Raw genomic sequence first — 13,266 nt, forward strand, 5'->3', positions numbered from 1 at the left:
TTCCTTCCTTCCTTCCTTCCTTCCTTCCTTCCTTCCTTCCTTCCTTTGTTCCTTCCTTCCTTCGTTCCTTCCTTCCTTCCTTTCCCCATTTCACTCTGGAGCTCATGGTTTGGAGAACAATAGGTCTCTGGCCAGACACCACTTAATGGCTGTTTTTTGGGCCCTCCTAACTCAAGAGTGAATGCAAATAGTCACTATTTCTCTTTTGGCCAGCAACCCTGAGGGTCCTTCCCCTCCAAGTTTGAGGGTTTTGTTTTTTTTATTACAGGGGCCATCCTTTGTCTCACTTCTTAGTGAGGCCTGTTCATTGAATGGGAATTACCTCCCTCAAAATGACAACCTAAAAAGGCCTTAGCCCAAAAGGCCCATTGCATCCTGGGCCATCTCTGATCATCCTGATCCATATCTGGCCACTGGACCTAGATGGCTCTGGAGGAGAAAGTGAGTCCGGTGACCTTGCACAGTCCTCCCTCACTCACATCAAAGTCGCCTGCAGGTCCTTTTCAAGAACAAAGGACAGACACAGCAACAGTTTTGGTGTAAAGTGTGACGTGCCCAGTTTCTGCCAGACCACTTCCCAGTTTTCCCAGCAATGTCTGTCAGATGGTGACATTTCTAAAAAGCTTGGATCTTTGGGTTTATCAAACACTAGATTACTGTGGTTATTTGCTACTGTGTATCCACCACTCTGTTTCACAGCCAGTATCAGATTGTTTTGATAATTACTGCTTTGTGATATGGTTTGAAATATGATACTGTTAGGCCATCATCTTTCACACTTTAGTTTCCTTGATATTCTTGACCTTTTGTTCTTCCAGATGAATTTTGTTATTATTTTTTCTAAGTCTGTTGAGGTTTTGGTCTTAGGGGTGCTTGGGAGCCCAAAATACCGACACATCGGGTCCTTCTGAATGAATTCAACTCAAATCTTCTCTCAGCTGAAGTAAAACACAGTTTATTAAAGATTCTCCATAATGGGTACACTCTTTTTAAAAAAATTTTTTTTATTTTTAATTTATTTTTTGCCTTTTGGAGGGCAATTGGGGTTAAGTAACTTGCCCAAGGTTACATGGCTAGTTTTTTTGTGTTAAGTGTCTGAGGCCAGATCTGAACTCGGGTCCCAGTGCTTTACTCACTGCGCCACCTAGCTACCCCCAATGGGTAGACTCTTAAGCAGCCCAAGCATTTGTGATACTTGTATTGACAAATGGGCCAGATTGAAACTCAGCTAGATTGAATCTGAGTCCCTTCATGGAGGCAAAATGGATCTTATATACAGAAAGATTGTGGGAGGGTTCTAGGGATGATCTGGTAGTCTAGGGTCTGATGGGAGGAGGGGTCCAGGGAGGAACTTGATGGGACTGAGGTCAAACTCCAGGAACCAAGACAATGGGATATTGATGGGATCCAGAGTGAGAAAGAGCCAGAGTTAACAGATAGTGGAGAAGGGCTAGGCTAAGTTTAAAGGGTAACAGATCTGGTCATAGATATTTTGGTAGGATCTACAGTGGGAGGTAGCTGAAGGCTACCTGAAAATAACAGACTGTGGAGGGCTAGGCTAAGTTAAGGGTAACAGAGATTCACTCATATTAATAATGGAAGGCTTTTGGTCTCCAGTGGGCCTTCCAGTGGGAAGATTCAGGGGGTTCCCAGATTCTATACTCCGTCAGGTCTATAAAATAATTCTTTGGTTGTTTGATTGGTATGGAACTGAATAAATAAATTAATTTAGATAGAATTGTCATCTTTGTTATATTGACTAAGCCTTGCATGAGCAATTAATATTTTTCTAGTTCTTTAAATCTGACTTTATTTGTGTGAAAAGTGTTTTGTAATTGTGTTCATGTTATCTCTGGGTGTCTGTCTTGGCAAGTATACTCCCAAGTGTTTTATATTGTCTGCAGTTATTTTAAATGGAATTTTTTTCTATTTTTTTCTTCTGAGTTTTGTTAGTAGTATATAGACATGGGGAAAATTTATGTGGGTTTATTTTATACGCTGCAACTTTATTAAAGTTCATTGTTTCAGCTAGTTTTTTAGTTGATTCTCCATTTTTCTAAGTATATCATCATATCTTCTTTAAAGAGTGATAGTTTTGTTTCCTTATTGCCTATTTTCATTCCTTCAGTTTCTTTTTCTTGTGTTATTGCAATGGCTAGCATTTCTAGTACAATATTGAATTATGGTGGTGATCATGGACATCCTTACTTCACCCTTCATCTTGTTGGGAATGCTCCAATTTAACCTGTTACAAATAAGGCTTGCTCTTAGTTTTAGATAGACATTGCTTATTATCTTAAGAAAGACTCCCATTTATCCCTGTGCTTTGTAGTGTTTTTCATAGGAATGGGTGTTGGATTTCATCAAAAGCATTTTCTACACCTGTTGATGTGCTCATGATTTTTGTTGTTTTTGTTATTGATATGGTCAATTTTGCTGATAGCTTCCCTAATATTGAACCACCCCTCATTCTTAGTATAACTTAGTATAAACCCATCTGGTCAGAGTGTATAATCTTTGTGATGTATTGCTGTAATCCTCTTGCTTGTATCTTATTTCAGGATTTTTGCATTGATACTCATTAAGGAAATTGGTCTATAGATTTCTTTCTTTGTTTTTGCTCTCCCTGGTTTAGGTATCAAAACCATATTTGTCTCATAGAAGAAATCTGGTTCAATTCTTTCTTTACTTTTGTTTTTTACAAATAATTTTTGTAGCATTGGGATTGATTGCCCCTTAAATGTTTGGTAGAATTCACTTGTAAATCTGACTGGTTTGAGAGATTTTTTTCTTAGGGAAGCTCATTTATGACCTGTTCAATTTCTTTTTCTAATATAGGGTTATTTAACTGTTCTGTTTCATTTTCTGTTAATTTAGGCAATTTATATTTTTACAAGTATTCACCCATTTCACTTAGATTGTCAATTTTGTTGACATATAATTGAGCAAAATAACTCCTAATAATGGCTTTAATTTCATCTTCATTGGTTTCCCTTTCAATTTTTGATACTGGTAATTTGGTTTTCTTTTTTTCATTATCAAATTAATCAATGGTTTATCTCTTTTATTGTCTTTTAAAAAATAAAACCTTTTTTGCTTTCAATTTTATCAATCTCTCGTTTGATTTTTCAGCATTTCTGTTTGGGTCTTTAATTGGGAATTTTTACTTTATTCTTTTTCTAGTTTTTTTTTTTAATTTGCTTACCCTATTCATTGATTTCTTTCTCTCTTTTATTGATCTATACTTTTAGAAATATAAATTTTCTCCTAAATATTGTTTTGGCTGCATCCCACAGATTTTGGTAGGTTGTCTTATTGTCATTCTCTTCAATAAAATTATTGGTTATTTCTGTGATTTGTTTTTTCACCCATTTGTTCTTTAGGATTAGATTATTTAATTTACAATTAATTTTTAATCAGTGCTTCCATAGTCCTTTATTGAATGTAGTATTTATTGCATTATATTTACACAATACACAGTAGTAAATAGCCATAGTAATCTAGCGTTTGATAAACCCAAAGATCCAAGCTTTTAAAATGTCGCCATTTGACAAAAATTGCTGGGAAAACTGGAAAGTGGTCTGGCAGAAACTAGGCATGGCCCATCATGTCACACTTTATACCAAAACTGTTGGTGCTGCTGTGTGTGTCCTTTCTTCTTGAAGAAGACCATGACATCTGGGAGATGATGACGTGACTTGCAGATGACTTTGATCTGAGTGAGGGAGGGCTGTGCATGGTCACCAGCCTCACTTTCTCCTCCAGAGCTATCTAGGTCCAGTGGCCAGATATGGATCAGGACGACTGGAGATGACACAGAATGCAATGGGAGACCCTGGTCCTTTTAGGCTTAACTTTTTGGAGGGCAATTGGGGTTAAGTGACTTTCCCAAGGTCACACTGCTAGTTTTTGTGTTGTGTCTTAGGCCGGATTTGAACTCAGGTTCTCCTGACTCCAGGGCCACTGCTCTATTCACTGAGCCACCTAGCCACTCCTTAGGCTTAACTTCTTAAAGAGGCCCATTCACTGAATGGGTGTTACTTCTCTCAAAGTCAGAACCTGAAAAGACCCATTTTTCACTCATCTATTTTTTTTTATCATTCCAACATAATCGACTCACTACCATAACCTCTGTCTATGTAGAATCTTTCTAACTGCCCTGATAATGATAAAGTTATTTGAAGTTACATGTATCATCTTCCCATATAGAAATGTAAACAGTTTGACCTTATTGAATCCCTTATGGTTTCTCTTTCATGTTTCTTTGTATGGCTTCTCTTGAGTTTTATATTTGACATTCTTTTTCTATTCAACTTGGGTCTTTTCATCAGGAATGCTTGAAAGCTCTCTATTTCACTAAATATCCATTTTTTCCCTTGAGGAATTACACCAAGCTTTTCTGGGTAGGTTATTCTAGATAGTAATCCTAGCTCCTTTGCTCTCTAGAATAGCATCTTCCAAGCCCTCTGCTGCTTTAACGTGGTAGCTGCTAAGTCTTGTGCACTTTCTTACCCTTCTCTCTGCTGTTACTCCTTTACTCTTGCTGGTCTTGGCTGCAGCCCTACATTTACTCCTCCTTTATTTCTGATGTTTGGGGTGTTCAAGAAGCAGATAATCTTGTGTGATCCTGACTGTGGCTCCATATTTGAGTTGTTTCTTTCTGGCTGCTTACAGTATTTTCTCCTTGACATGGTTGCTCTGGAATTTGGCTATAATATTCTTGGGAATTTTCATTTTGGGATCTCTTTCAGGAGGTGATTGGTGTATTCTTTCAATTTCCATTTTACCCTCTGGTTGTAGGATATTGGAGTAGCTTTATTTTATGATTTCTTGAAATATGATGCCTAAACTCTTTCTTTGATCATGGCTTTCAGTAATTTTTAAATTATCTCAGTCTATTTTCCAGATTATTTGTTTTTTTAATGAGTTATTTAATATTTTTTCATTCTTTTTACTTTATTTTATTGTTTCTTGATGTCTTGTGCAGTCATTAGCTTTCACTTGCCCGATTCTAACTTTTAAGGAACTATTTTCTTCAGTGAGCTTTTCCATCTTTTTTCCTGTTTGTCCAGTTCTGCTTTTCAAGGAGTTATTTCATAAGTGACGCAGTGGTGGTGGTGCCTTCATCTTGCCCTCTCCTCCTAGCTCCTGGCATGGGACCTCCCCTCCCCTCACAAGTTCATAGATATAGACTTAAAAGTCACCATAGAGACCATCTGGTTTAACACTTACATTTTACAGAGGAGGAAACTGAGGCCCAGAGAAGTCAAGTGATAGAGGCAGGATTTTATCCAACATCCTTTGGATCTAAATCCAATCCTTTTTCTACTCTAGGTCAGTGTTTATGGAAAACTAACCCAGATCATGCTTATGGGCCCTCAGTAACATACAAGGGAAGGGAGAGAAATCACCATAGAGCATTCCCTAAGAATGGTGTCTTCTGGGCTCTTGCATCCACAAGCCTAGTCAAGCCAAAAACACCTTCCTGAGCATGGCCTGCTGTCCGCCAGCCCCAGGATGTGATTCCCTTCATCTTTCTGCTGGGAAAACCCTTGTTCCATTCACTTCTTTGCCTTCTCTGCAGGCTGGTGGAGGAATTCATGCTGTTGGCCAACATGGCTGTGGCTCACCAGATCTACCGCTCATTCCCCGAGCAGGCCCTCCTGCGCCGCCACCCGCCTCCCCAGAGCAAGCTGCTGAGTGACCTTGAGGAGCTGTGTGACCAGCTGGGGCTGGCCATTGACTTCAGCTCAGCAGGAGCCCTTCATGTGAGTGCCTTGCCCTGCAGGGCCTCACCCAGGGTTGGGGGTCTTGGTACTTAGATTGCTCCAGTCCCCCCTTTCTTTGGAGGAACTAGGCATGGTTTAACAGATCTTGCCAAATTGCAGGAGGGGCAGGAGCAGGCGTCAGGCTTGGGAGTCCCTAGAAAGTGCTTTTGGCTCTTCTCATGACAAGGAAGATCTGGAGAGAGGTGGGCAGGGCCGGCGTAGGCAGCAGTGCTGGTGGGAACCCAGGGGGCAGGAGTGGGGTGGTGGGTCCTGAAACTGAGAGAGAGAACATGAGGTCCATCACAGCCACCCCGGGACCCCATGACCTGGGGAAGCAGTCCAGCTGCTTGCTTTGTGTGACCAGCTACCAAGCTCCTGTTGGCCCCTGGGGCAGAGCTCTGGTCCCTGTGCCCATCACATTGCTGGGCAGAAGGACAGTCCCTGGAGTCCTTCTCCCTTCCAGGCAGAGAAGTCCAGGGGCAGCACAGGGCATGGTGGTCCATGCTGTGAGCCCTACCTGGAGGGGGTGAGGGGACACCCGAGATTATGCTGAGGACATGCCAGACACGGCCTCTGCCATCGGTGGAGTATGTGAGCGAGGGGGGCGAGTCCTGGGCTTAGGAGCATTTCATACACTGACCAGTATGGTTTCAAATTCAAGATGTTATTATATATATTTTTTTGAAAGACCCCTTTTGGGGCTTTATGCCAGGGACTCAGAAACTGATAGCCTCACCCTGCCCCACCCAAAGAGGAAGTTCATTTGGTGCAGAGGTGGGGGCCTGGAATCCCCTCTGGGTCAAAGGGGTCACACTGAGGGTGAGAGCCACCACTGCAGAGGCAGCTGCCAAGAAGAACAGCAGGACCTGATGCTGGCACACGGGGCCGCTACAGACACCTGGGCTTTGGCTCTGGCCGCCATGGCCAGCCATTGCTGAACCCTGTCCCTGCCACGGTCATGTGGATTTGGGTCAGGCTCCCAAAGCAGCTGGAACCTCCAGAAGCAAATTCACTGGTGGGAAAAGACCTAGAGAAGCCTTGGGAAGCCAAGATTCTGTTCCTGACCAACTCGTACTTTGGCTTGACGTACCTGTCTTGGACGTCAGATGAGAGAATTAGATGACTCAATCTCTGTTGTCTTGCCCAGGCTTCTCCTGCTCAGGCCCCCAGGGGTGCAGCCACTGTTTTGATCAGGGCACAGACCAGGAGTTGGGGGGGGGCGTGGAGTCCAGCATCATCTCTTGCCTGGCAAGGTCATTCTCCTCTCCCCTGGCCCGGCGGCGCACACTGTCCTCTCCCCTGGCCCAGCCATGCACACTCTCCTCTCCCCTGGCCTGGTGCACACTCTCCTCTCCCCTGGCCCGGCTGCGCACACTCTCCTCTCCCTTGGCTTTCAGGTCCCTTGGAATGTGTTGGAATTTTGTTTTTGTTTCCTTCGTAGAAAAGTCTGACGGAGATGTTTGGGGATGACATGTATTCTTTGGCTTGGAAGGAAGTGCTCACCAACATGTGCTCAAGGCCTATGCAGGTAGGCAAGGTCCTGTTCCTCCCCCACTCCCACCCCCCTGCCGCTGGGAGCCCAGCTCCACCTTCCCGCGTGTCTCCCTGCAAGCCTTGGGGTGTTCGGCACAGCTGGTTGGGGCTGCTGAGCCTTGCGGGTGGAGCCACCACTTGGGGTAGATTCCCTGCACCAAGGGGTCCCCGGTTTCCTCACCTCCCATCCCTTATCACATGCCTAATCCTGCCTTTAAGTTCCTACAGAAGGAAGGGATTCCTTAGTGTTCAGCTCCCTACCTCAGGTGCTGGGCCTGCTTTCAAGAGCCCGGGCCCAAATAGCACCCAAGAAGCTGATGCCTGGGGCTACTGCCATGCCCCTGGAATTTCCCAGAGAGATGCCAGCCAGCAGGGGGCAGGAGCTAAGCTGGCCCTGCCCGTGGTGTGCCTGTGACTCCTAGGATTTGAGGCCATCTCTGGGAGGGTGAATAGGAGGCTCCCCTTCTCTCCTGGAGATGTCGAAGGCCCCTTCCAGACTGAGGCTGCTTCAGAGAAAGTTGGGCTAGTGCCTAGGGTGCCATACCTGGGGCAGCATTTAGTAATTGGCTGCTGCATGCCTATCCTAGGCACTGAAGGACAGACTCCCAAAGGGACTTAGGTCTAGCCCAGGAAAACAAGATGCACTCATCAAAATGTATGCAAAGTACAAAAAATGGTGAGATGAGGTAACAGTGGGGAAGGAGAGAACTAGGAGAGGCCTGCCTTCAAAGGAAGATAGAGTCTGAGAGGTGAAGATAAGGCAGGAGGGCATTCCCAGCATGGGCAACAGCCTGTGTAAAAGCTTGGAGGTGGGAGAAGGAGGGTCTTTTGTGAAACAGAAAGGACAATGTGATTGGACAGAATGGTATGTGATTAGAGCTGTGTAAAATTAGCCTAGAAAGTCATATCGGAGCCAGTACGTTAAGGGCTTCAGATGCCAGATGGGTTTGGTCCCAGAAGTAATGGGGAGCCATGGGAGTTTGCTGAGTAGGGTAGAGATGTGGTCAGACGATGGACTGGAGGGAGGAGGGGCTCAAGGGAGCAGTGATGGGGACCTGATGGGCCAGTTCTACTCCAGAAAGGGGGCAGGCAGGGGATTCGTTCGATCCAGGTCATCCCAACACTGGAGCCAGTGCTCTTACTTGCTGAGCCACCTGGCCGCCCCTAAGCAATTGGGGTTAAGTAACTTGCTCAAGGTTACACGGCCAGGTGTTTCTGGGTGGGTGCTAAGTGTCTGAGCCCGGGATTCGATCCCCAGGTCATCCTGACACTGGAGCCGGTGCTCTTACTCGCTGTACTACCTGGTCACCCCCCTCTGTTCTCTCTTGCCCTTCTCTGCTTCTTGAGCTGACTGCCTCTGGCAGCCCCAGCGCTGCTGGCATGCCCAGAAGTCCCCAGCGCTGGGGAGAGGTGGCACCAGCATGCCTTTCTCTGTCTTCATGATGAGCCTTCTTGTCCAGAGCCTATCCTCAGATGAGCGGGGCAGTGCATGGGGGGAGGCAACTTGTAGCTGGGGAGTTGAGTGGCTCTCTGGCTGTGCCCTGCTAGCTGTGCGGAGGAGTGCAGTCACCGAGAGTGCCCCGCCCCCTGATCTTCCATGCTACCCCTGACCTGGCATGCCCCCTCCTTCTCTTTGGGCCTGACTACCCTCTATGAGTCGGTCATTGCCCTGCTCCAAGTTGCTGGGAACTGTGGAATCTTAGCTCCAGGAGGCTGTATGGGGAGGGGGTACTGAGTGCTCACCTGTGATAGCAGGACCACACCAAAGGACAGCAGGAGCCAGGCAGGTGGTTGAAGGTTTCCCCAGCTCAGCCTGGGGTTTCAGGCCTGTCCCCTCACCTTCAGCCCCCACTCTATAGCAGTCCTAACCCGATGATTGTTCCCAGGCCCTAGGAGGACTTGGGTGAACTTTCTGTCATCTTCCAGTGATCTTAGGCATTTCCTGGAAATCTGGCAGAGGGAGCCGAGCAGCCTTGGAGCAGCCTGCTGCTGGGGACAGGCTCCTAGCCCTGCCTGGTGGGGAGTCTGCCCTCAGGGTGTTGGTGAGGGAAGGAGCAGGGGATGCCCTGGGCCCTGCTCACAGTCTGGCCCTGGAGCTTGGCAGATCTTAGAACAGAGCCAAGCTGGGGTCAGGGTGGAGCCTCACTGTGACCTCCTGGGGCCTTAGCCTGAGTAAGGGCCAGAGTCCTGCAGGAGCTGGAAGGGAAGGAGGTTTGGAAAGCCGAGGGGCTCTCCCTCTCTGCCTGAGCCGGGCCTCAGTCCTGCTCCCTTGCAGGCCCCGGATGGTCCCTTTGGCGTGGCGTGGTGTGTGCATGTGTGTGCATGTTCTGAAATTCTGAAGCTGCTCATGTGGTATCCCTAGCACGTTGTTCTTCAGTCACGTCTGATTCTGTGACCCCCTTTGGGGTTTTCTTGGCAGAGACACTGGAGGGGTTTGAAACAGGGTTCACTGTCTTGCCCATGAAGTGTCCGAGGCCAGATCTGAGCTCAGGAGGCTGAAGTCTTCCCTTTCCAGGGCTGGTGCTCTGCACTGTGCCGCCCCTTCCTACCCCTCTTCCCAAAACCCATCAGGCCACCTTTTTTTCTTGTCTGGGGGGTCTGGAGTAGTAGCAGACAGCAGGGAATCCCTGCTCCCAGGAACAGCAGAGGCTTCTGGGAAGGCCAGGCTGCTCCCTCCAGGTACTGCTCAGGTGAGCCCTGAGGTGCCTCACTCCTGAGCTGGAGCCACAGCCCCAGGGGGATGGAGCCGTTAGCTCCCTGAAGGTCAAGGTAGGCTGCAGGGTACTCGCTGTGCCTTTAGCCTTCAGCCCCGCCCAGCTGGTGGTGCCCCTGGGAGCTGATAGCACCAGCTACTGTCTCTCATCACCATCACCCCAAAAGCTGCCCCAGAGAAGATCTCTCCTTGCCTTGTGGGGATCAGTGTAGGCAGGGGCAGGTCAGGATCAGGCCTGGGCTGGCATTAGCATGGAAGGGCCAGGGGTGCGTTTGTCTGAGACAGTGAAGAACTGGAGTCACGCCAAACCCCAGAAGCAGATTCAGGATGAGACTGGTCTCCCCGCTTCCCACACTGTCGGCCGCAGGCCAGCCCAGTGTCAGTGAGGGCCCATCCTCCTGCCTCTCAGCAGTGCCCACCCAGCACACAGGTCACAGGAGGAGGGCACCGGGCTCTCCATGGACAGTCATTGGGGTGCCTGCCCTTCCTCCCCTTATTCAAGGCCATTGATTTGCCATCTAGCCCTCATTCTCACAACTGCTCTGTGGTCTGCACCCCCACCCCCTCTGTCCCTGGTCCCTCCTGGCCCCTCTGAGACCTTCCTCTCCCCTCCAGATGGCCTTGTATTTCTGCACGGGTGTGCTTCAGGACGAGACCCAGTTTCGACACTATGCCCTCAATGTGCCCCTCTACACCCATTTCACCTCGCCTATCCGCCGTTTTGCTGACGTCCTGGTGCACCGGCTTCTTGCGGCCTCACTCGGTAGGTTGGAGAGCTGAGAACCTCCTGCGGCCACCTGTGTGGGCCAGACTCGCGTCAGCGGGTCACTCCAGGCTTCCTGGCAGAGAGAGAGTGACACTCGCCATGGTCCCTGGCCTGGGGAGCCAGCCCCAGGGGCTGGTGTGGAGTCCCAGCCTGGCAGAGTGGGAATGCATGCAAGGTCCTAGCCAGACCACTGCCCCGACATGTTTCCTGGGTAGGTTACAGAGGGAGGCTGCACTTTCAACCCTGGTGATTTCTTTTGTGCTTGTCTTTGTTTATGTATTTAAGAACGTATTTCTGAGGAGGGGTCCCTAGCTTCTGCAGCACAAAGTGAGGCCCTCTCTCAGAGGGAGCTGAGGGCCCAGCTTCTCCCTTCCCTCCCTCCTCTTCCTCTCAGGAGAAGCTTCCCCAGGGTCTGTACCCTATCCCAGCCCTTCAACCCTGAAGCACCCCTCCCCTCTTCTCGCCAGGTTCTGGGAAGCCCTTAAATCTGGATGCAGATGCCCTCCAGAAGCAGGCTGACCACTGCAATGACCGACGGATGGCCTCCAAGCGGGTGCAGGAGCTCAGCACCAACCTCTTCTTTGCAGTCATGGTCAGGGTAAGGCCGTCCAAGGCTCCAGCCCTTCTCTCTCCCTTCCTCCTCATCCCTGGCCCCTGGCTGTCTCTGGACTTGACTCTGAAAGGGGAGCAGAGGCTGGGATTTGGGGTACATCCCCAGCCTCCAGAAGCACAGGGTCCTCCTGGCTTAGTGGTGCATGTGATGTTCAGAGCCCCTGGGCCTGTAAGTGACCTCATGGCATCTTTGCCTCCCACAGGAGAGTGGCCCCTTAGAGTCAGAAGCCATGGTGATGGGGGTCTTGAACAAGGCCTTCGACGTGCTGGTGTTACGCTTTGGAGTGCAGAAGCGTGTCTACTGTAATGTGAGTGCAGCTGGGGGCTGGGGAGACAAGGGGAGGCCTCTCACCTGTGACGAGAGAAGAGAGGAGCAGAGGGGACAGCCTGAGAGCGTCATCCTGGTGCCAGTACTGGGCTGTCCCTAGCAGAGGATGGGAGGGGTGGGAGGCTCATGGCCTCCTGAGGGTCAGAGACCCCCCGCCCCCTCCTCCTCCACTCCCATCCAGAATTCACAGACCCTTCCCTACAGAAGCATCTTCACTGAGCTACAAGTGAAGGATTGTGGAGAAACAAAGCAGAAATTGCCTGGAGAGTATTTCCATGTAGTAAATGAAAACACAGCTGGAGTCAGTGTCCTTTACCAAGGATCCCTGGGATCACTTCCTGCTTGAGCTTAACCTGTGGATCAGTGCCTATTTTGGCAGTGTAACCCCCACGCTCTCGTGGCTGCTGGCTCCCCTCGGGTGGTCGGACCTGCCTTTGCTCCCTGCACCCTTTGGCTGGGTGTGTTGTGCGTGTCGGGGCCTGACCTTGCACTGTATGTCCACTGAGGCAGTGTCCTGGGCTTGGCTCCTTCAGGGCAGGTGCTAGGCTCCTGTTGCTGACCCAGTCCCAGCCCTCTCTCCTGGTGTGATCCATGACTCGACCTGTCCAGGCTTAGCTGGAGTGGTCCTCAGACCATGGGCATCCAGATAGTTCCTCATCGGGCCTGGACTTTCCTAAGCCTTTCCTGCTTGGGGTTAGGGTCTGCCAGTGTCCCACCTTCCAGAACCTGGGGTTGCCTTCATGCCCTGATGAGCCATCGAGGCAGGACTTAACTAGACTACAATCTGAAATACGTTTTGCTTCCTCCTTGCCCCACCATCTCCTGTTCAGAGCCCCCGAGTTGGCTCCACAGATCTGTAGCCGAGCACTACCTTCCCAGGCCTCCCGGGATACGCGGGATTTGGGGCCAGCTTCCCCCTTACTGGGCATTAAGCTGCCCTGTAGAAAGCTGAGTTCCACTCTTTCATTTCATCTGTCAGCCCCAGCCTTCAGTTGGAAGAAGGGGGAAAGCCAAACCTCTGCTCCCAAGGCCTTACACCCCCTGCCTGGGACGTCCCAGCCCCCAGCAGTACCTGCCATGCGCCCGTCTTCTAACCCCGTCCCAGTTACTAGAAGTGGGTGGAAGTCAGCAGGGTGCCAGGTGTTGCGCTCCCCAGTGTCCCACAGCCCAAAGATGCCTATGAGCAGCTGAGCTTCCGTGGACTTCGCTAGTGGCCATGGCCTCCTTCCTTCTCGTGGAGCCTGTCCTTAGAAGGACCACAACTGCTCCCTGCCAGCCGGAGGATGGGCGAGGTGCACACAGAGAGGGAGGCTGGGGGCCAGAGTTGGGTGTGGTGCCTCCGGGGGCCTTGGCCATTCCCTGACCCAGCAGCTGGAGGATGAACCCTGGAGCCGACCAGAAATGCAGAGGCCTCATTGTGTCTCCTCACAGGCGCTGCCACTACAGGATTACCACTTTAGGAAGGTGGGGAAGAAACCAGAGCTGACCCTCATCTGGGAACCTGAGAACCCCCAGCAGAAGGCGGTGCACCAGGTAAGCCTGGCCG

General features: G+C 49.6%; 1 protein-coding gene across 4 annotated transcripts in view; it reads left to right on the top strand.

Moving 5' to 3' along the window:
* DIS3L2 (DIS3 like 3'-5' exoribonuclease 2) overlaps nucleotides 1-13,266 on the top strand; it is a 371,217-nt gene that overhangs the window by 346,554 nt on the left and 11,397 nt on the right. For all 4 annotated transcript variants that reach the window (XM_069089292.1, XM_069089294.1, XM_069089290.1 and 1 more), the window contains 6 exons: nucleotides 5,585-5,768; nucleotides 7,210-7,296; nucleotides 10,630-10,777; nucleotides 11,248-11,378; nucleotides 11,596-11,700; nucleotides 13,152-13,253. In XM_069089292.1, the coding sequence (XP_068945393.1) occupies nucleotides 5,585-5,768; nucleotides 7,210-7,296; nucleotides 10,630-10,777; nucleotides 11,248-11,378; nucleotides 11,596-11,700; nucleotides 13,152-13,253 (757 nt within the window). The remainder of the gene's footprint in view (nucleotides 1-5,584; nucleotides 5,769-7,209; nucleotides 7,297-10,629; nucleotides 10,778-11,247; nucleotides 11,379-11,595; nucleotides 11,701-13,151; nucleotides 13,254-13,266) is intronic.

The sequence above is a fragment of the Petaurus breviceps genome, unplaced genomic scaffold, assembly GCF_028583685.1.
Source record: "Petaurus breviceps papuanus isolate PSGF00001 unplaced genomic scaffold, PetGlider_PUasm1.0 186, whole genome shotgun sequence".
Taxonomy (NCBI): Eukaryota; Metazoa; Chordata; class Mammalia; order Diprotodontia; family Petauridae; genus Petaurus; species Petaurus breviceps.